General features: G+C 30.6%; 1 protein-coding gene across 7 annotated transcripts in view; it reads right to left on the bottom strand.

Moving 5' to 3' along the window:
- The window catches only part of LOC129943273 (dystrobrevin beta), a 261,581-nt gene that overhangs the window by 24,143 nt on the left and 212,634 nt on the right, over positions 1 to 24,804 (bottom strand). For all 7 annotated transcript variants that reach the window (XM_056052587.1, XM_056052585.1, XM_056052586.1 and 4 more), the window contains one exon: positions 4,946 to 5,375. In XM_056052587.1, the coding sequence (XP_055908562.1) occupies positions 4,946 to 5,283 (338 nt within the window). In that variant the 5' untranslated portion in view covers positions 5,284 to 5,375. The remainder of the gene's footprint in view (positions 1 to 4,945; positions 5,376 to 24,804) is intronic.

Below are 24,804 nucleotides of genomic sequence, written 5' to 3'. Positions count from 1 at the left end.
AATGTCAAAATTATACGTCGAATTAAAGCTTCTATATCCGCCCACCAGAAGTTTGATGAAATTTAATTGGTTTAGTTGCTATAACTGTTATCTTTTCAATTCTAAATAATGTAAAAATGTAAATAATATAAAAATGTAAATCATTTTTTCCTTAAGCCCTAGTAAATTAAAAACGGCATCGCATGGCATGGTTACCCTGATGCCTTAACTAAGTAATTTATAAATTTAGTTTGTAAGTTACTTCAATAAATAAAACATTCAATTTATTAAGAGACTTTTTTGGTGAATGAATTGCCTTATCAAAAATCGGGCTATTTTTCACCGCTGTGCTTTTTTTTTGTGGGGTTATACGAAGTCGCTTGCATATGCAGGGAAGCCCGAGTCTATTAACACCTTGAAAGAGAATATTCGGGTCGTTATTACTAGCATATGTCCCCAAATGTTGAAAAATGTGGTCGAAAATTGGACCTCTCAGCTGGAATTCATTCGAGCCCAGCGAAACGGCCATTTGCCCGAAATATTGTTTTAAATATGGAAAAAACTTAGTGGCCATAAAGTACATGTGTTTTATCTCTCTTGTTTTATTCTTAAACTACACGTTTGAAAAAAAAATAGCCTTTATATTTTCAAGGAATTTATTGCACATTATTCAAGGTGGGAAAATTCTATGAATATTTTTTCACAACATCTACATTTAAGTTCGGTATTAAATTGTGAAATTAAAAAGTGCAGCATAAAATGCCTATATTGGAGGGACGTGACTCAAACCTCGAGACCTGTCAGTAAATTGTTCTTAATTTTCCACTTTTGAAGTCCGTTGTATACATATAATAATCGTAATATGTTTTGCAATAAGAACAAGTTGAACAACACAAGCTGTAGGGTATTAAGATTTTCACTCACGAAAGCTATTAAGTGTGGAGCGTTATATTGTTAACAATATTTAGTGGCTAAGTAATTTTTCACCAACATTTTTGCGATAGCTTAGCTTACTATTTATTTTGGAAGCACCGATTTCTAATAGTTTATTGGCATAGATCAGGGACTTCAGAAATCACAAGGTACAATTTTGCTGACCATTCATAGCAACTTTAAAAGACTTCATGCAGGTTGTCATTATACTGCAATATTTTAATATATTCCCACCTTGAACTTGGTGAACATAAATATCACCACTTTCATTGCAAGAGTCTTATTGGCAATCAAACCAAGAAGAAGCTGCGTTTACTTAGTAACTATCCATTGCATTTTAGGAAAAAAATGAAATATCGGACAATGGGATAGAAAAAAGAGTAAAATTAATAAAGTAAAATTAATAGAACTTTCGTTGGACAATGATTTTGCATATATTTATAGCCATTAATATTTCGAACGAATGTGTTTTTCATCCAAATTCTCCGAAGATTAGTGAACAAATGCATAGAACTTCTAGGCCGTCTAGTCTACATGTAATAAACTATTTATTGCACACTTTAAAGGACAGAGATATTCTTATCGAATGAAATACTACCGTAAAGGGGGCGCAAAAGTATCAGCAAACAAACTTGGACGTACCCCTTTGAGTTTTTTCTTGCCTTAGTAGTTTCGGACTACTTTAGTAAAAAGTTAAGAAAATGTATACAAACAGATATTGAAGTTTGAGCTTCGTTTTTTTTTAACACTTAGTCAATTTATTGTGGCATTTTTGAAAGGATTTGATTTCTTTGTAAAAAAAACTGGTTGTGAAATTAATAACAATAAGCCTATATCATTGCTACCTGTTTTAAATACAGTTTTTGAAAAAGTCATCAAAAAAGAGTAATTTATTTCTTAAATAGAATCACTCTTTAGTAATTCCCAATACGGTTCTCAGGCAGGAAAATCTACTGACGATTTCTGTTGCGTTTTTTTGCCAGAATATTTTCACATTTCTATTGTTTAAAGCTTATAGCTGGATTGTTTGTTTACATTATTAAAGCATTCGAAAAAGTCGATCACAGTATTGTATTGACGAAATTAAAAAACGTAGGCTCACGTATTTTCTTTTCTCGAATGTTTTAGTACTTACCTCAAAAACAGAGCACTTAGTGTGAAAATTGATAACGTTCGTAGTGGAACTTAATACTTTAGCATTGGCGTACCTCAAGGATCTGTTTTGGAACCAATAATCTTTTTGATATGTGTCAACGTACTCTTTAATTCGAATGTTAAAGGTAATTTTACGGCTTTTGCTAATGATGTTGTGAGTTCTTACAAAACAAATAATTCCTTAGAATAAATTTGTGATACCAATTGGGATCTTAACTTATTATGTACTAGTTTGCAAGGCACAAGTTGCTAATAAGCAAGGAAACAAAGGTTCTGCTCTTGAACTTATATTGTTTATATAGAAAATGTGATTATAATTTTCACTATCACGCACTTGAGTGTCAACTTTTCAACTATTAAGCTGAACGTGCACTATAGTGGTTATGAAACTTTTCTTAGAAGTTCTATAGCTGCTTTGAAATTTGTTTTTGGACAGATCAATGATCTAAGTAGGTACTTAGGTTTTTAGATTGATTCAAAAATGAGTTTTTTTTAAATTACAAAGTAATTTAATAAACAAATATTTTCGTTGCATTGTTAGATACTTTTCTTAGCCGTGTTCTTGATGTTCCTCTTTTTTTTGAAAATAATTTATTACGGTATTTTTCATTCAAAATTTCAACATGGAATTGCTTGTTGGGGAGGATCCAAAAAACAAAATTGAACATCTTTTAATTTTACAGAAATCTGCCGCAAGAATCACAAGGAACCTAGCTATAGCCTTTGTTACATGAACAAAAAATTCTTGCAATTCGTCGTTTGTGTTGTTTTGAAGTGTCGAAGTTATTCTTAAAGCGTTGGCAGCTATGCGGCCACCTAGACATTTGTCATGTACATATTCGCATTCAGGAAGTCGAAGGCTTCCGGGTGAGACCAATTTAAGTGGATACCCTTCCTATTAAAATTTTCAGAAAAGTCGTAGTTTTGATACTTTGTCGTGCCAGTAGTTGAACGTTTCTTATAATAATCTTTACAAAAACTATGTACTTACTACTTTAACATCAACTGTTTTCCTTTCTCGGCAAAAATGTGTATACTATGTGAACTAAAATTCAAATCTAATCTATTATTTCATTGAGGTATAGCTAATAATTATTTTTTTAAATTTCTATAGAAATAATACCTTTTTACATAGATGCAGGGTTTTTCAACAGGGACGCTACAAAAGTAGAGTGACAATTACAGCAAACGACGCCATATTTTTTGCCTCTCTTTGGAAAGATATACGAACCAACTTCGAGTCGAAACTATTAAAATTTACTACAGAAATTCTGAGTCAAAGGCCTGAACGTTAAGAACGTAACGTCCAATTTATGGTCGTATTAATCGTCCTATCAGAGCCAACAATATGTTCCCGTGCTAGTGAGGCAAAGAAGAGCCCGTAGTTTCGAGAATATTGCTGCCGCTGAGGTTTCAGTTGAAAAAAGCCCAAATCTGTCTCTCACACGTCGCTCTACATCCTTACAAGATTAAATTGACGCAAGAACTGAAGCCGCTTGACCACCAGAAGCTCGTGAATTGGGCTGAGCAACAACTTGAAAATGATTCGGATTTTCATTGAAATTTTTTTCAGCGATGAGGCTCATTTCTTGCGGAATGGTTTCGTCAATAAACAGAATATGCGGTATTGGTCAGGCAGCAAACCTGACGTGCTCCTTGAGTCACCATTGCATCCCGAAAAAATAAAGGTTTGGTGTGGTTTATGGGCCGGCGCGGTGGCGGCGGGCGGCGTCATTGGATCGTACTTCTTCCGTGATAATCAAGACCGGGGCGTTACTGTGAATGGGATATCGCTTCCTTCAATGATGACCCAATACTTTTGACCCCAATTCGATGATAAGGACTTGGATGACATGTGGTTCCAACAGGACGGTGTCGCCACAAACCACACAGAGAATGTCACAATCAATTGATTGGAAACCAAGTTTGGAGAACATGTTATCTCACGAAATGGTCCCGTGTATGTTGGCCGCCTAGGTCGTGAGATTTGACGCCACCGTTAGACTATTTCCTGAGCAACGTTAAGTCTGTGATCTATTTATGCCAACAAGCTAACGACGGTTGATGAACTTCGTACAAATATTGAACATAAAATTGCAGCAGTATCGGCCGATTTATGCTTGAAAACCGACGAAAATTAGGTTCAGTGTCTGGATATCTGCAGACGTGACAGTGGTGGTCATGCAAAAGAAATTGAGTTCCGTACATAGCATGGAACGTATTTTCACAGGAATTAAGAATTTCATTGGTATCCAAAACCGTTTTTGTTTTATTTAAAAAAAAAAAATTTTTAGCGCTCTTATTGAAAACCCTAATATAAACCATTTATTTAGATTCTAGAGACAGTTTCGAAATCTCAAGAAATTTCAACCTTTAAATTTAAATATTATTAAATTCGCCCAGCCCATCCTAATTAGACAACTGCTCGCTAAACTACTTAATATAAGTAAATTACAACTTAAGTGAAAAATTTAAGTCTCTCTGCTCTAAGACTGTTAATTAATTATTTGTCAGTGTAATCAATAAACAAAAATAAAAAAACACTGAATTATTACCCCCTATTTTCTCTTCGCTTTATCAAAGTAAAATCGCATCACATTAAAAAAAAAAAAAACAATTTTAAGCTCATTAACGAGAACGACCCACCAACCAACGAACGAACGACAATATCGAAGAAAAATTATTATTATTATCGACCCGACCCCCTTGTCAATGAAAAGTTCAATTCATTTTTTTTAATCTTTCTACAAGAATAGCATCATCAATGCGATGATGGAAGAAAAGATGAAAAACTATTTATCGTTAATCATTTTCATTACTCTCTTCTTAAAGTTTCCCCTGAAAATGTGTAAAGATATTTTGAGTCTCTTGAACTTACCTAGTATATGCAGCCAAAAGCCAATTTAATAAAAGTCCAGCTTTTGAATCGACAGGAACTTGTTGTGCCGTTGGAAGACGCTTATTAAGATTATGATAGAGCGACGATACGAGTGTCTCTAGCCTTGCCACACTAACTTCACTTTGTGGTTCCAAGGTATTTAGGCCATTTTCACGAAATGCCTCAATCACATTCCAAATATCGACCAAATGTAGATTTGTTGATTTCTGAATGTAACGAAGTTTCGATGCAGTTCGATAGGAGGCAAATCGTATCGAATCAAAAGTTTGTAATCGTAGATCTTGAAGTATAGCAACTCGCGGTTCTAGTTCCATCATGATTGCTGTCTATTTAATTTTGGAAATAGAATCTATAATATATGAGGTGGTATTGTGACTTCAGGAAGAATATATGTACGACGTGGGTGTATCTGGAAGAAAAAAATAAAGTCATTGGTTAATTACGTATTCGAAAGATAACTGAGCACAAGGAATATAAATCATCATCATATAAATAAAATGGTACATTTAATTTCAGATATAATAATACTCGTAAAACCACCAAAACAAATCACAAAATAAAACTTCAACACGTCAATTTATGAGTATACATAAAAGGTATAGTGTATATACAGTTAGAAGACGCACAAGCTTACTATCGCCATCTTCAGGATACCAGGAGTTAAGTGTCTGCTTCTACACTAAGAGCAGAACTCCTCTGGAGCACATCGCAATAAAACCCAACAATAACATTTATAATAACTTTCAGAATTAACCATTACAAGATAATGGGCGGAGACGACCGCCTGTCCGCCCGCTGTTGCCGCCTTCGTGCGTCAGTCGCTGCCAAAGCATCAGGAGCACGCAAAGGGAACGGGAAAGAAAATTTATATATAAAAGAAAGTACCAATAAAATCAGCTCTTTTGCCGAAGGGAAATCCACAGAACAAGAAAACAATATTCGCAAATTTTCTTTTCTTTTTTTTGGATATTCGTGTGAAAATATTAAGCCAACGTGAGTCAGACGAAGCGATGGTTCGTCGCCGCTGAATCCGTCCTCGTTGTCCTCGTCATTGACCATTGGTTTAGGGAATCATGAAATTCAGCAGGATTATATATATTTTTTTTATTATAAGTTAACATTTTGAGAATGGTTTAATATTGTTTCAGCTTTTACTACTATCTCCACGGTGATGACTTTTTTACAAGAAATTTATGGACGAGAAGTGAGGTTGAGGTTTTCGCAATCTTGTTAAAAGCTAAAATATACATCAATTGTATTTGGGAAAAAGAACAATAATGTTCTGAAAGAAAAAAATGAAGAATTACAGACCTAAAGACATTACAAAAATTTCATTGAGTTAAATTGGAAAAAATAAAAAAAGGGTCTGGACTGATACCCACACTGATAACTTCCCATTGGAGCCTGCTAAAAGTTTTCAAATGGTATTTTTTGTAAGATCTCAATTTGTATATTATTCTTTCGAGATATATACATATACTACAAATAAGAACAACAATATCAACATTTCTTTGTTCACAAGATAATTTTTTCGAAAATCAGTTTTCATTTGATTTTTTTTGATGTTTTCGTTTTTTGGACCAAAAAATTAATTGGATTTTTCTAGAAAAATAACTTAATGCTAACAACAATATTTAACATTTATAATGTTGATTTCAATATCTTTTTTTGTTCCCTAGATATTTTAGTCGAAACCTGTTTTTTGGCGTTAGGATTTTTCGCCCAAATGCATATCTTCCACGTTAAAAATGTAGTAGCACTCAAATGTTATTAACGTTATGTTGTTGTACGACTTGGACAATACTAACGAACTTTTGGACGTCAAATATTTTTTGGACTTCAAAAATGCCATATCGCCAAAAATTGCTCTACCACAAAAAAACATTTTCAGAAGAAAATGGCACAAAGCCTTAAATCAATGTCATTTTGCCCAAATCAGTTTTAAAATATCATTAGACCCAAATGACTATCTTACATATCGCCCAAAAGATGTTATATGCTTCAACACTTGGACAAAATTTTTGTTTATTTTGGGCCCTACGACAGTTTTAAATGGTATCGCCTAAACGCAAACATTTAACGGAATAAAATGTCAGATCGCCTACGAATTTGAAATTTCAAGAAAGCGTTACAAATATATTTTTCTTTACTTCGCTTTCAGAAAGCGAAATAAGGCAAATTTTCAAAGTAAAATAAAACGAGATGGTTAGCTTGCCCACAGTGCTAACAACCAACATAAGAAGTATAAACAGAGAAATATGTATTCTTAGATTATTAAAATGCAAACCAACTTTGCATACACCCAACTTCGCACCTGCCCCAAATCTTATAGTAGGCTGAAGCAGGGGGTTTGTGGGGAACAGCATGCCCTGCCCTATGCATATGTACCACAGTGTCATAAAAATGTAGCATAAAGGCCAAATTTAACAAACAACAAGAAATTTTGTGGGCGTTATGACAATTCCAAGTTTTTGCATTTCATGTGGACTTTGTGAGGTTTTTTGAGGTTGATATTTATATGGAAGTTTTTTTATTTTGGGCCTAATTTCATTTTATGATTTGGGTTATATATCGTGGAATGATAAGACAACAATAGAAAAATAATCGTTGTAATGCCCAACATACCAAAATGTCACAAAGTCCAACCCCAATCTCATACAACTCAAATTCAAAATTAAGAAGAGGCTGGGATGCAAACCACACTGAGAACTTCAAATACCGTCTGCCGATTTGGGTTGCTTAAAAGTTTTTCGTGTTTTGTTAAAATAGTTGTCAGTTGAATTATTCTAAAAGATTTTAAAATTACCAACAATATTTTGCATTTGATGAAACAGTTTGATTTCAAAATCTATTTCATTAAATAGATTTTTAGTTAAAACCCAATTTTTAGCAATTTTAGTAGAACTTCTTAAAAGTTTTATTTCTTATATAAACAAATACAAATTAGATGAATGAAATTAATTTAAAGTCAATATCTTTAATTGTTCACGAGATATCGAGAACCGAACTTCATTTTTTGAAAAATTTTTCGTACTTTATTTTTTTTATGAAAAAACTGACTTTTGGATATTTATAACAAATGTATGCAATATCGAAAACAATATTTTCTGTGAGAAAGCCTAGTTTGAAGATATTTAAGTAAAAAGTAAATTTTGTACTAAGTTTTAGTATCCTTTTTTTTTAGATTTTTATATTAAGGGGGTATTCTGGTCTAGAAATTAAAAAAATCGATTTTTTTTTGTTTTCATATTTTCATAGTATAACTATTTTAGAATATGTCTACGAGAGGATTTTCCCAAATTCAAATTATTTTCGGAGAAATAAGTATTTTGCTGAGCAGCCATCCAAATCGGTTGGGCTGCAACTAATAGAACAAAAGACATAATGGGGTACTTTAAACGAGTTTTTCTCAGAACTGTCTTTTTGAATCTGATACCCACGATTTCTCAGGTTCTGCCGAACCGATTTACTTGAAATTTTAAGAGATTCTTCTTTAGGGACTTGTCTACGTCCGGAACTACGGCCATCCCCAAATTTTCATTTTTAATATTTTTAACAAATCGAAGAATGTTCAAAAAAATGGTAAATTTTTTATATTTTTCTTTAGACAGCCGCCATTTTGTAAAAAGAAATGTTTGTAACTTTTCCGTAGTTCCAGACATTGCGACATTATTGTAGATTAATAATCTTTTTTAGTTTTTGATTTCAGATTTCTAGGAGAGTTAAAATCGTGGGTATGGTCACGCACCAAATTTTTGAGACGCACCACTCCATGAACTGATAACTAACGGAATTTTGATTTTTTTTTTACTTTTTTATTTTTTTTGTATGCTTCTAATGTGAATAAATAATGTATAAAAAAATGTATGGTAAAATTGTTGCTTGCTTTTTTCTACAGCACTTCAAAAATTACCTAAAATTCATGTCTCTAGACCAGAATACCCCCTTAAAAAAAAACTGTCAAATCGATTTTTCTCAAAATTTATTTATTTATTTCTCAAACAGTATTTTTTATGAGACAAAATTATTTCAAAGCCATAATCTAAAATTTTTGAAACGATGTTTGAGTCGAAAATAAATTTTTACGAACTTTTAGTACTTTTTTTAGGTTTTTATTAAAACAAAATGGTCAATTCGATTTTTCTTAAAATGTTATTGAATGTTGAAAACAATATTTTTCATAAGATCAAATTAGTTTAAAGCTTATATCTCAAAGTTTTGAAAAGATATTTAATAGGAAATCAATTTTTGCCAACTTTTAGTAATGTTTTATTTTTATGTTTTTATTTTTTATAAAAAAAGTGTCAATTTGATTTTCTCAAAATTTTACCAGATGTTAAGAACGTTGTTTTTTGTTGCACAAAATTGTTTTGGAGAGGAAATTATTTCTTATTCGTAAAATTTTCGAGATGACACATTTTTTTCAATTTTTTTGATTTATAAAAAAAACGCCAATAATATGCTGGTTCGGTATCACGTTACAATATATAACATAAAGTTTAATTTAAGCCTTTAGTGTTATTGGTTCGTGAGATATTTTGAATCAAAATGTCAAAATTTCAATTCGACAAATCGTGCCCATTACAATAACTTTGGAGTCCGCTAAAAAATTAAAAATAGTATTTTTTTTTGCATAAAGTCAATTTTTATATTATTCTGTTGAGATCGAAATATGTATGTATGTATATTAAAAATCGGGACAACAGTATTCATATGGGATAAAACAACTTTGGATCCCTTGATTTCGTCCGCCTGTCTGTGTTCGTCAATATAGTCCTTCCAAAGGAAGGTCTTTAGCAGATTCACTTTCAGTAGTCTTCATAATGTATTTTTTTTTGTCAAAAACCAAACGATTGATGTTTATTAAATTGTTTAATAGAAAACAATAAAAAACAAACATTTTTATATTGCTAAAAAAAGGATGAAATATTGGTTAAGATTTCATTATTAAAATTAAATAAAACATGTATATTAATACTAGCTGACCCGACAAACGTTGTGTTGCCGTATAAATAATTTCTATAGAATATTTTAATAGAAATAAATAGCTTATTGTAAGTGTTCAAAGATGTGGTATATAAGTGGGAGAAATATAGAGCACTGTAAACAGTGACAAAATATTAAAATAACAAATCGCCAAACAATTTTTAGTTTAATAAAATTCATTCTGTAAAATTATATACATAATGCTAATTATGAATATACTACAAATAACAATATCAATCCCTTAATGAAACAATGTACAACATTTTTTTGTGATTCCATCTTTCGCCAATACAAACAAATTGAATGGGTTGCCCACTCGAGAGCCCGCCACGTATAATCATCCGCCTGAAAAACATGTCCTCAAATCTAAGCCGCAGACAGACATCGTTCGGCCTTGAGACTTATTGATAGCCATTGCAAATGCCAATCTAATTGAAAATTGAAGGCGTTTGAATTTTCGTTCGCGGTAATAATATATTTTCACCTCGGAATTTGCCATTTAGAATTATGGCTTAGATAACATTTTTTATAATTTTTTTAAATACTAATCGCCTGCCATTGCACAACCGTGGTGGGCTCAAATTACGAAACAAAATTACCGGAGATCCAACCTTCAGTTGTAAATTATGCAGTGACATGCTTGGTAAATCCAATGAGTTCAAAAACCCAATTGGATAATTTATAGTTTCGGTAGCATCACAAATTGTATCAATAGATCAACAATTTTTTGTATAAAATTTAAATAATATAAAATAATTCAACAACATCCACCTTTGTTACTATGGATTAATTGGAAAACTCTTATTTGTCTATGATTTCATTTTTTGCCATAATCTAGATCAAGAATTTAAAACATTTTTGTATTCAAGTCTAGAAGCATTAAATAATACGATTTGGGAAGACAGACATAATTGTCGAAATTTCTGTTTCCAGCAAACCGAAAATCCAAAATATTCAAATATCAGAAAACTCAATATCTCGAAACAATATTTCAAAAATGTTCGACATTTCTAATGCATAACTCAAATTTATAGAAAAAAAAAAACGGTTTATGTTCAGTTGAAAACTTCTTTTGACTACAGTCAATCAGTTAATTTGTAAGATCGGGACCAAGAAGATTCCTTCAAAAATGATTGATAATGTTTTTAAACTTAAAATGAAATTTAATTCCCGTTTGATGGTTATACGACAAATCTAAATCCAAAATAAATCTTCAACGGATTTTTTAAAAGCTATTTAAATTCAAGAAGTAGTTTTTCTTCAGTAAAATTTAAACCAAATCGGGTTTTTACAGAAAACGTAAGTTTTGTGCTTTTGTAACGAACCCATCGTCAAAACAAGCTTATGAATCAAGTTTTGGAAATATATTGACAAAATATAAAAATAATGATTAAAACGAGTATTTTTTGAATTTGAGTACATATTTACGATCGAATTTCGGATTCGAAATCAGTACTTAAAATGAACTGTTAAGCTTATTTTTTCAAAACTTTATTTAGAGACAAATAAAAAATCATAACTTATCAGAATTTCCAATTAGAAGATACAGCTTTGTAGTTTGAAAAATCGTCATACATTTTAGTAAGTGTTAAGAACTATATTGTGGTTTAGATTACCCTTAAAACACCCATTTTGTATTTTCTGCATTTTGGATCTTCTAGATGTTGGGTGTTTTCGATTTTCGAAATTCTGACTCCAACCTAACAGTTTGGGCTTCATCGGTGTTGTTATTAAAAAACTTTGGATTTCTTAGGAGTATTTTAAATGATATTTATACCACGTTCAGAACGAAGTGAAATAAAAAGACTTGATTATTAAAAGACTCCATTTCAAAAAAAAATTTACTTTTTACCTCAACAACAAATAAATACAAATTGTACTCCAATAAAGTGTTTTTATTTTTAATTTAAAACACAAAGTTGAAAACAAATTCTCCATGCAAATGGAGTTCGTTACGATGGTGACGAATCTATATTGACTGGAACGTGACGGTAATTTAAGTCTCAGACACAATTAAAACAACAATGGCGACCACACTACATTCTCTAAATCCTGCTTCCAGACACAAGAAATTTAACTAAAAATTGATGTCAAAAAATTGACTTAAAACCAAAAATATGAACATAAATCCATCTTTAAGTTTGGTTGTTGAAGAAATCTTAGCCCTCTCATGTTTAAAGCTTGATTTTAATTTGTTTTGAGTTAAATCACTGACAGCAATATTTTCCCTTTCCACTGACTGATTTAAAATTATGCTCTCTTTAGCTAATTTATTTTAAATAACATCTATAGTTTATTTTGCTATAGCTTACATATATTTTCATTTTACCCTTAATATCCTTCTTAATTATTATTTATAGGTAACTAAACTATGCGCTATTAACTATTCAGAAATAATAACAATTGAACTATGAAGTATAAAATTTCTATATTAACATCCTTTCAAATTTATTTCCGCATCAACTCTAAAACCTCCCTTTATTCTATATTTAGAAACCATCTCATCAAAAAACATCATCACATTATCATTAACCCAGATTTTGTCCTTAAAAGAAAATAAGGGACTTGATGATGCTTACCTCTCTTAGAGCGTGTGTGGGTGTATATACCTATGGGTATGTAAAATCTATATGCAAATGACCTGTAATTTGAGGAAAAAAAGAGGCCTTGATATTATTATATTCACTTGAGCTTCTAGCTATTTCGCAATAATTGTGAAATGGGCAAACGCTCAAGGGGCAATACGATGAAAACGAGTTAATTTTGTGTTGATGAACATCAATGTTTTTGTTCATTTTTCTTTTTTTTTATTTTACGATGTAATATTCAGGCGATTCACTTCCACTTGACCATGTCTTGGATGTTTGTATAAGATGAACCATAAATATTATGGACTGTAGTCCTTTGAAGAAATGAAAATCCTGGAAAGAGTATATAGGTATGGTATTGTATTGTATATAAAAAGGAGTATTTTTCAACTTCCAAAAATGAGGTCATTCATCTGAATTAAGGGTGTTGCCTCTAATTTGTAATGTACATAGTACAACAACATCACAAAATATACCCTTGAGTACATAAATAAGGCAGTACGAACTATACGAAATAGAGCTTAATTTTATGGTTAATAAAGGCCTTAATAATTTGTAGGAAGAAATTCGTCTAGTTTATGTTTTAGGAGCCTAGAGATAATGAGTGAGTTTTGAGAATACAAATTGTTAAAGCCATGTACAATTTGAAATTTAATTTTAAATAATATAATAATATTGGCTTAAGATATCCATCCAAGTAATTTTGTGGGAACTGACTGATTTTAAACAAGACTTCAAGGGTTTAATTCATCAACCCTGAAACCTATTTGAACTACAGTTTGTCCACTGAGATTAAATCTCAGTAAAGTATGTCAAATTCTAAAATTAAAATTTCAACTGATAACCGACCTAAAGTTACATTTATTTAAACTGTCCTCAACCCGCAGAATTCATTGAATCCAAAGCTAAAGCTTCGAATTTTGTATTTTCTAAGGCCTGGGCATTCTCCAAACACGATAGCAACTTCTGTAGAAACTTTTGTTACAAAATATTGTGTTAAATTGATTTATAAATATTTGAAAACAAATTTAATATTAAATTTTACAAATACTCTTATTTACGGTTGAAATATTTATATGGGCAAGATGCGTTGGATCATTTATAAAGCTTAAACCGGGATTGGTACCTGAAAAAACACAATTAGCTCTAGCACATTTTTTAATTATGCATTAAATCGTTTGATCAACTATTTTTATAACTTTCAATAACTATGTTCAAAAACTATATATAAAAATATATAGAAGAGATTTTAAGTATAGAGGAACAATGTTAAGTCAAATCAAATTGGGTGGCGCAACAGTCCGTTGTGAACCAGGGCCTAGTGACTTACAACTCTCAACCATTCCTGTGTGCGAGTATTGTTGTCAGGAATGGAGGGGACCTACAAATTTTTTTTTAGGCCGAATCCGAACGGCTAGTTTGAGAAAGCACTTTTTCATGACAAGAATTACTCTTGAAGGATTTGTCAATTCCTCGCAAGAGGCAGTACCCGCGAATTTTTTTTTTTTTTTAAATTAAGGTGGCACAGGCTGGGATTGAACCCAAGACCCCTTGCATGACAGTCCAACGCACTAACCATCATGCTACGGGTACAATGTTAAGTCCCTTGGTGTTAAAATACAACCAATTTAAAAATTGCACCTAATAATACTATACTCTTTTAGGACGGATTTATTAATACACATAGTCCGACAAGGTTGAATTTTCGTGAAACCATTTATTGGTGTTAAGACTCCCTGAAAAGTAACTTATTTTTGTACTGGGTTGAAAGTAGACTTTTTTGCATATTAATCGAAAACTATAGGGTTTTTTTAAAAAAGAAGTTGTAACTCATCTTACTGCGGAATTAAGATTAATTTGGTGATACTTTAACATTTTTCAATAAACGCACTACATTCCATTATTTTACCACCGTTTCTCTCCAAATCTATCAACATGTACTAACAACTTTTTTCCAAAAATTCTACAGTTTTCGAGTAGTTTACAAAAATTGTTACGCTTCGGTACAAAATGCGAAGACTTTTTTGTGAATGTTAAGAACGTATAAATGAAGATCTCAACCAAAATTCAGCTTTGCCGAAATTTGTTCAAAGTTCTACTTTTTCGGGACTATTAAATCCTTCTGCAGAGCTAAGCCATAGTCATAGCCATAGTACCCGTGGCATGATGGTTAGTGCGTTGGACTGTCATGCGAGAGGTCTTGGGATCAATCCCTGCCTGTGCCACCTTAATTTAAAAAAAAAAAAAAAAAAAAAAAAATTAATTTTCGCGGGTACTGCCTCTTGCGAGGAATTGACAAATCCTTCAAGAGTAATTCTTGTCATGAAAAAGTGCTTTCTCAAACTAGCCGTTCGGATTCGGCATAAAATTGTAGGTCCCCTCCATTCCTGACAACATTACTCGCACACAGGAATGGTTGAGAGTTGTAAGTCACTAGGCCCTGGTTCACAACGGACTGTTGCGCCACCCCATTTGAGAGCTAAGCCATAATATGTTTATGATCGCTGATTTTTTAACCAACAATTTTCAGCAACTTCTATAGTAGCTTGCAATTTGTATTACCTGCAAGTTAATGGTTTAAAAAGCTTGTCCATCTTTTATTATTGGCTTTTTCTTTTTCAGTTTCGAGCTCTCAACTCTGGTTTTTTTGAGCAATTTTAATTGCTTCCAAATTTGATTACATAAATTGGTTGTGTTCAGCATTTTACTCATAAAGCTCAATCTTTTTTTCGTGCTCTTTATATGCACTATAAATATTCAAAAAACATCCGCTAAATGAAAAAATTAACACAACATTAAAGTTCTGAACACACTGAACAAAAAAGAAGCACAATGTTGAGTTTGACAGTCCAAAAGTAAAAAAGAAAAAGAGGCTGGGATGCGACCCACACTAATAACTTTCTATCCCGTCTGTCGATTTGTCTCCGTTAACAGTTTGTAGGTTTTTATTTTTTATAAAAAAAACTGTCAATTTTTTTCTCAAAATTTAACGGAATGTTGACAACAATATTTCTTATAACTTAAAATTAGTTGGAAGCCATAATCTCAAATTTTTTAAAAGATATTTGAGTCGAAATTCAATTTTTACGAAATTCAATTTTTACCAACTTTGAGTACTGTTTTTTTAAGTTTTATTTTTTAGAAAAAAAACTGTCAATTATTGCAAAAAATTGTTTTGGAAGCAAAATCATTTTTGATTCGTAAAATTGTCGAGATGACACATTTTTTTCAGTTTTTTTACGTTTCAATATACATACATTATAAAATTAAATTCAAGTCTCTAGCGTTATTGGTTCGTGAGATATTTAGGGTTAGCCAAAATGTTCACCTTTTTTTTAAACTGCTATGGTAAATAAACCAAGAAAACAATTTTCTTAAGAGTCTTTGTGCATCTTTCTGCATTATCATCTGTATAACAAAATTTATTTGAAATCGATATCTCTACTGGTTCTTGAGCTATGGACGACGAAAAAAACGTCGCGAACGTACGGACGTACGAACATACGTACACTCGCACGCACAGACATCTTTCTAAAAATCTTTTATTTCGACTCTAGGAACCTTGAAATGTCGAGAAATGTCAAAATTACCAATTCGACCAATTGAACTCATCACAATAACTTCCTATGAAAAGTGAAAAATATAAATAAGAGATTTTAAGTATAGAAAATAGTTTTAAGCTTTTTGGTGTCAAAACTTGTAGGGCGGATTTATCAGTCCAAATATTCTGATAATTTTTTTTGAACCGGAGGAAGAATATTTATTTTATAGTGAAAGTAGACTTTTTGCAAATTACTTAAAAACTGTACGGTTTTTTGGAAAAACTTGTACATACATTTTGTAACTCATCTAATTTCAGCTTTGAGGTTGACTTGGTAAAACTTCGTCCTAGTATTTTACAACCGTTTATCTCCAAATCTATCAGCTCGGCGAAGAAACATGTCAACATCTTTTTTGTGTAGAATAAGATGAGCTACAAAATGTACCTGCAATTTTTTTTCCAAAAATCCTACAGTTTTAGAGTAATCTGTAAAAAAGGTTACTTGGATCTATTTCAACTCACCTAAAATTGTTCGGGCCAGGATCCGGAGATTTTTTCGGGAGTGTTAAGGAAGTATAAGCTTTATTAAAATTTTTTCAAATTTCTAATTTTCCTGGATATCAGATCTTTCTGTTAAGTTAAAATTGACTAATTTTATGCTTGCTCAATTTAGTAGCCAGCAACTTTAAGCAATTTTTATAGCACCAAGCCGGCAACTTAATGTTTAAAAGAAAGATACAAATATAGTGCTGAAAACAACTTCAAAACAACTTTTCCATCTATTATTAGAGCTCTGAATTTTGAGTCTTCTGAAAATGTTGCCTACTCAGTTAACAAGTTCGGCTTTGAACTCTGTCTGAATACTCAGGTTTCTCTTTAAAAGGAATTTGAGGATTTAGCTGTCTTAGATTGACATTTGTGATTTCTAACAGAGAATAAATCCTTCACTTTGAAAATCATAATAATTGCTTCACTCAGTTAAGAGGAAATTTGTTAGAAAAAAATTAACTCAAAATCTCTAAAGCACATACAGTGGCTAAAACGAATAATCGGACAAAGAGAATGTACATTTTCGCAATACAGTTTCTCCTAGAAAATGTATAGAAGTAGTAGAACTTATTCATAATTTTATAACATATTTAAGTTCAAATTAAGTTAAAAAAAGAGGCTGGGATGCGACCCACACTGATAACTTCCCATCCCGTCTGCTTAAAAGTTTGTCTATATGTACTCGTATGAATTTTTACCAAATTTGCGTACTATTTTTTGTAGGTTTTATTTTTTATGAAAAAACGGACTACTGGATTTTTATATAAAAATCACTGAATATCGAAAACAATATTTTCTGTAAAATAAAATAAGTTTGAAGCCAATATTTTTAATTTTTGAAAAGCTATTTGAGTCGAAAGTAAATTTTTACCAAGTTTTAGTATTGTTTTTTTTAGAGTTTTATTTTTTGTAAAAAAAACCGTTAATTCGATTTTCTTCAAAATTCTATCGAATGTTGAAAACAATATTTTCTATAAGATAAAATTAGTTTGAAGCCAATATTTTATAGTTTTGAAAAGATATTTGAGTCGAAAATCAATTTTTACCAACTTTTGTTAAATTTTTTTTTAGGTATTTAATTTTTTCTACAAAAACTATCAATTCGATTTTTTTAAAATTTTATTAAATGTTAACAACAATATTTTTTGAAAGATAAAAGTAGTTAAAAGCCAATATCTATAATTTTTGAAAAGATATTTGAGTCGAAAATCATTTTTTACCATTTTTTATAAATTTTTTTTTTAAGGTTTTTATTTTTTGTAAAAAAACTGTCAATTCGATTTTTCTCAAAATCTTTCAGAATGCTTAAAACAATATTTCTTATAAGATAAAATAAGTTTGAAGACTAAATTTCAAGTTTTTGCAACGATATTTGAATCCATATTCAATTTTTACCAACTTTTGTTAATTTTTGTTCGGTTTTTAATTTTTTATAAAAAAACTGTCAATTCGATTTTTCTCAAAATTTTATTGAATGTTGAAAACAATATTTTTTGAAAGATAAAAGTATAAAGCCAATATCTCAAAGATTTGAAAAGATATTTGAGTCGAAAATCAATTTTTACCAACTTTTATTAATTTTTTTTTAGGTTTTTATTTTTTGTAAAAAAACTGTCAATTCGATTTTTCTCAAAATTTTACTGAATGTTGAAAACAATATTTCTTATAAGATAAAATAAGCTTGAAGCCTAAATTTTAATTTTTTGAAAAGATATTTGAATCGATATTTAATTTTTACGAACTTAATGTAATGTTTTTTTTAAATTTTTATTTTTTATAAAAAAAACTGTCAATTCGATTTTTCTCAAAATTTTATCATATTTCAAAAACATTATTTTCCGTTGCTCAAAATTGTTTTGGAGATGAAATCATATGTTAGTCGTTAAATTTAGGAGGTGACAAATTTTTTTTCTTCAGTTTTTTTGATTTAGAAAAAAACCGTTAGATAGATTTTTTTCAAAAAATATATTTCTTTGAGATCACGTTACAGTTTATTATATAAAATTTAATTCAAGTCTCTAGCGTTTTTGGTTCGTAAGATATTTAGGTTTAACCGAAATTTTTACCTTTTTTTTAAACTGCTATGGTAAAAAAACCACCCACGCAATTTTCTTGAGAGCCCTTTCTGCATCTTTCTGCCTTATTATCTGTATAACAAAATTTATTTGAAGTCGATATCTCTTCTGGTTCTTGAGCTATGGACGACGAAAAAAACGTCGCGAACGTACGGACGTACGGACGTACGAACATACGTACACACGCACGCACAGACATCTTTCTAAAAATCTTTTATTTCGACTCTAGGGACCTTGAAACGTCGAGAAATGTCAAAATTTTCAAATTGACAAATCGGACCCATTACAATAACTTCCTATGGGAAGTTAATAAAAAAACTGCATTTCACATTATTAAATAACAAATAAATTAAATAAAACAAAAACAACTCCTTAATTTAACCTTTCACACATAATCGGACACTAGCTGCTTTTGCACTGTAGTAGTTCTGTAACGATACTTTTCCCGTCAAATGATAATGTTATTATAAAACGTCTATAACGGAAGACATATTTGCTTTCATTTAAAGTAGTTTCTTGTTCTACATCGAAATTACACCAAAAGGAAAACAAACGTCTTTGAAAATTCGAAAATTGGTTTTGTTGCTTAGCCACGACGGTAAATCTTCCATAATTCTTTACATAATTAAGAAACTTTTTTTTAGGCTAATCAACGAAATTTTTTTCTTATTTCGTAAACTCTTAATATGTTTTTGAAAAAGACCACGATTAAAGAAGAAGCATCTCCATTAAAGTAATGACCGAAATAGCCGTGTATAAAAAGCTATACATCAGTAAAAAAGAAATGAAAGTCTTAAGTTTACTAATGAACATTTAACAGAAGCCACATCCCCTCGGGAATAAGGTGGAACTACATATTTTGTGTGAGGATGTGTTACAAGTTCTTGTAATCGGAACTAACATTTTTAAGGGTAAAACGTATCAAATAGCTAAAATTAATAATTTGAAGCAACATTTGTGATCCAGTGTCAGTAAACTCGGAATACAAGACAATTACATCTTATACCAGAACAATTACCCAAAGCACACATCTTGTACAGCAAGGTCGTGGGTATTGTATAAGGAACTGCACAAAGGTGCTTAAAACACACAAAAATCACTTGACTTTAATGCAATAAAACATATAATGGGTGAACTTGAAAAGAACTTTAGATACATTGAGGACCTTAAGACGGCCCTTCAGGAACAATGGCAAAAAATAAATCCTGAAGTATGTTAAAAACTTGCTTCTTTAATTTATCGACGCTATGAGAAGGCGATTCAATCGAAAGGGTACGCAATATTAAGTGTCCCATTATTCGTTTGGTAATTGTACTTTTGGCTTATTTAAAAAAATGTGTTTAAATGTCATATAAATGGTTATTATGTTTGACACTCTTCATACATTTTCTTGGAGAAAATGCATTGTGAACATTTATATTTCATGTATCCGATTAGTCTTGTGAGCCACTGTAATAATAATTTCCGAGAGTTCCTACAATTTGACTTCATTGAACTTTAAGTTTAAGTTGCCTGCAATCAATTTGTTTATTAGGTGCCATACCATAGTTTAGATTTAAATTAAATTAAACTTAAGAGATAAATTTGGGTTAAGCTAAAAACTAACAACGATTCCATGTTGAAAATGGAGCTTAAAGAAAAAATGTATTTATTTCATTATAAAATTAATCTTTTAACCTACTGATCAATTCGATTTATTGAGAGTTAAAGTCGAAGCTGTCTTAAATCTTAATCATGATTTGAGTAAACAAAAAGTAATTGTGTAAGTGTTTAGGACTCTATTCAACAAATTGTAAAACATCCCCATCCATTTATAAAGGGAACCCTTTTTTAGTGGAATATTTGAAACTCATAAATTTCCCCCTTAACCTTTTAGTCTCAATACCTACTGCAAAGACCTCTTTTTCCTTCAATTTTGTCCAAACCTTATACACATTTATACTCCGCCGTATTTGCATAATGTTCTTCTCTCTCTATCTCTGTTAGTTTCAGTTGGTCGCCTGCTTTATCGTATGGGTAGAACGGTGCTAAACTTAATTATTCTAACTTAAACCTTAACCATCAATACCTATAGATATACATAACTAACCATTTGAAAACCGCTGATGAATAACATTATAAGAAAATATGTATCCTTTCTTAAAGCTCCGCGAGGTATAGAAGATATACATATGTATGTAGGTATGTAGGGTATACCTAAGCTACGTAGTCCCGGGCTTCTTATACCTTCTAACTTATGAAAGAGTAATCAAAAGAGCTAGTATTCTCAAATTACCCTTCTTCATAAATTTAAAGTAAAAGAAAAAAAATTAAGTAACAATTCGCTAGTGTATTGTATAATACGCCATAAGCTATGCAACTTATAGGAATATAACTCAGAGAACAGTGGAACACAGGAAGAGATTATGTGGAAATTTAAATATAAATTATTAGAAAAATACAAAAACTATAAAACAATTCCACTGAGGATTTAGTCTAAGAGATACTTATGTATATACGATAGGAAATCAGGAGGTTTTAGATACTATTAACTTTCAAAAAAATATCTTGAACAATGCAAACAGAAACACTGTTTTCTGTTTTTTTTTTTATAAGTATTAATTTATTACTTTCAATAGATACCTATCCACTTTCTGACCTTTCGCTAGTTAAATTTAGTAAATAGATAGAAGCTTCCCAAATGTTTACTTCAAAGTTTTGTTTATCAATGTAGAAGCCTCTTGGTTAAGTATTTATATCACAATTATCAAAATTTTTGATTCAAGTATCAAACAAGTTATTAAATTGAACAAGTTTTTCTACACAACAAAACGAACTTTTAACTTACTCGTAGTTCTAAAAAGAAAAACCAAAGTACATATGGTGGATTTTTTAATTTATAGAGGCCCACACTCGTAACAAACATTTAAGACTTTTATTGACTGGATGGAAGGGCTTAGGAGTACTTAATTCTGGAGTTCCACAGGGCAGCCATTTGGGCCCAGTTCTTTTTGTTATATTTATAAATGATCTTTCATCAGTTTTTAAAGTAATCAAACTGCCTTATCTGATGATGTTAATATATTTAAAACCATTTCTATTAAGCTTGACTGCGAAAAACTTTAAATTTATTTGAATGCTTTCTGCAATTATTGGTGTGAACGAAATTATTTGTTGTTAATTATCGACAAGTGTTATATTATAAATTAAAACAAAATATTTGTTTTGTCTTTTGGGTTAACTATATCCATACTTGTTTTTTTAATATATTAATGTGACTTTCAATAAGGCCAATTCATTATTAGGCTGTATTTTTTTATTATTATTAATTATTAATTGTTTCTACATTCTCTTTGTACAGTTTTAGTAATGTTAACATAAATAATTATTTAGTTATGCTATACTTAAAAACAGATTTTTTTTTAATATCGAACTGTCCATTTCAAAAAGTCATCTTTTTACTGATCTCAAAAATACTCGTAAATTAGGATATTGAAGTTTTTTAGTTTCAAAAGGCATTTGAATAAAAAGTTCAGGTGCTGTTAGAGTGTAAATATTTGAGAATTGAGTTCTATTACTCATTGGAATATTAACTTAAAATAGAGTTTTAATTCTTAAGCTATGTGTACTTGGGTTTCTGAGTACCTAACTGTCTCCACTTCTCATGAAAACAACTTTAAGAACTTTATATACATAAAGGTGTTTCAGCAGCAAAATACGACGATCTTGAAATAAAGGCCAAATACTTGTTTACCTTGATTTCTTACAAATGATTCGGACAATATGTTTCTGCGATGTAATTATAGGATCAAGCGTGTTTTGATAAGCACCTCCCCAAATAGTTATTCCATACTGTAGCTTAAAATGAACGAGTCCAAAGTACATTGTCGTTAATAGATTGTTTGTACAAGTTCGTTTTAGTATTTTTTTAATTCCCCAGTATGTTGTTTCCATTTCAAAACAATCATTGGAACAAGGTGTCATATGTTCAAAGCTGGATTTTCCACAAGAATGTGTACCTTAACTAAGTTTCTTACATGTTCTTGGATGGATGGATAACATTACAATCTGTTTGAAGAATATATCAGAAACAATATTGCACCTAGCACAGATCCTTTAGGAACACCGGTAGTAAGCTCCTGAACATCGCTAAATATTCTATTGATTCTAACTCTTTGATTTCTTGCGGATAAATAGGAAGCAAACCAATCGAAAACCGGACCTCTAAATCCAGCTTTATAAATTTTTAATAAAAGGATCTGATGATTGACCAAATTTAATACTTTAGTCAGATCAATAAACAACGCTAGAACACTTATATTGTTGTAAAAACTTTCACTCACCTCACTGCAAAACTTAAATATGGCACCGTCTGTACCCCCCTACCTTCACGAAAACCAAATTGGTCATTGCTGAAAAACTCATTTTCTCTAAAAAAACACCACCATACGATCCTTTATGAGTTTTTCAAAAAGTTTAGAGAAGGTTGGTAATATGGATATTGGCCGGTATTGGCTCATAACACTACGACTACCCTTTTAAAACAACGGAATTACTTCAGCTTTTTTCAAAGACGATGGAAAAATTCCAGAGGTCATACTCATATTGAATATGAAGCAAATCACATCAACTATATAGAAGGCTATTCGGACTTGATTTGTTGGCACACAGTTTAAGATTTTTTGATTCAACAATAAACTATAATAAGTTATCAAAAAGTTTACCAGTCATCAGTTAAAGAACGAAACTACAACTTTTCTTAATGACGGCAAATATCAATTCTAGCGGTTTTGCCAATAAGATGTTTCATTTTGATTTTAGGAAAAGGGAATATTTTAAGAGAAATATTCCATCAACTCATGTCTGCGATATCTTTAAGAATTCCATCTTCAAGGTTCACTGTGAGGCATTACCATAGAAATGACCCCTAAAAAAAAATGCTTAAGAACATTTTCTTGCAATTATCTAAACTGTGACTGCTACAAAATGTCTACTTTTTTTTTTAACGAATTTTAATAATTTTAATGTTTTTGGAGGAGTATCAATTATTTTTTTTAGTAATGGCGTACTTTTTATTTGCCAAAATGTCAACAGTGACATAACCTCTTATTTTCAAAGCTTTGCTTTTACATTTCTGAACCAAAAAGATTCAAACTACACACACAAAAACGAGCATCAATATTATCCTTACATTTGCCCCAGATGAAAACTTGTGTCACCCTGCAGTTTTATTAGAAGTTAATTGACATCATCGGACCTTAAAATAAAACTATCAACACACCTTCAATGTCTTTCTTAAACAATAACCTTTAACCTTTTAGCTATCATTGAAAATATCTGTCATTGACAAAATTTAGATTAAGATCAATTATTTTATATTACAGTTGATCATTCAAAGAAACACTCAAAAGTTAAAACTCAAAGAATATGGGATGCCTTCAGTTGAACGATTTTGTTCCGTATTATAAAATAAAAAGGAGGCTGGGATGCGACCCACACTGATAACTTTCCATCCCGTCTGTTGATTTGTCTTGATTAAAAGTTTGTTTTCGTGCTTTGTTAAAAAGTTATCGTTTAAATTATTCTAAAAAATTAAAAATAATTTACAATATTTTGCATTTGATGAAATAGTTTGATTTCAAAATCAATTTTTAACGAGAATTTTATTCGTTAACCAATTTTTACCAATTTTAGTAGCATTTCTTAAAAGTTTTTATTTCTTAATAAACAAATACAAATTGGATAAATGAAATTAATTTGACGTCAATATTTTCTATTATTCCCGAGATATCGAGAACTGAACATCAATTACCAAATTTGAGTACTTGTTTTTGTAGCTTTTACCAACTTTTAGTTATTTTTTGTTTAGGAATTTATTTTTTGTAAAAAAAACTGTCCATTGGATTTTTTTCAAAATATTTCCGAATTTTGAAAACAATATATAATATAGCCAGAATCTCAAATTTTTGAAAAGATATTTGAGTCGAAAATACATTTTTACCAATTTTTGTTTGGGTTTTTAATTCTTGTAATAAAACTGTCCATTCGTTTTTTTTCAAAATTTCACTGAATATTGACAACAATATTTCTTATAAGATAAAAGTAGTTTTAAGCCAATAT

Source organism: Eupeodes corollae, chromosome 1, assembly GCF_945859685.1.
Source record: "Eupeodes corollae chromosome 1, idEupCoro1.1, whole genome shotgun sequence".
NCBI lineage: Eukaryota > Metazoa > Arthropoda > Insecta > Diptera > Syrphidae > Eupeodes > Eupeodes corollae.
Note: the sequence above shows the minus strand (reverse complement) of the source record. Positions and strands in the feature narration are given on the sequence as shown.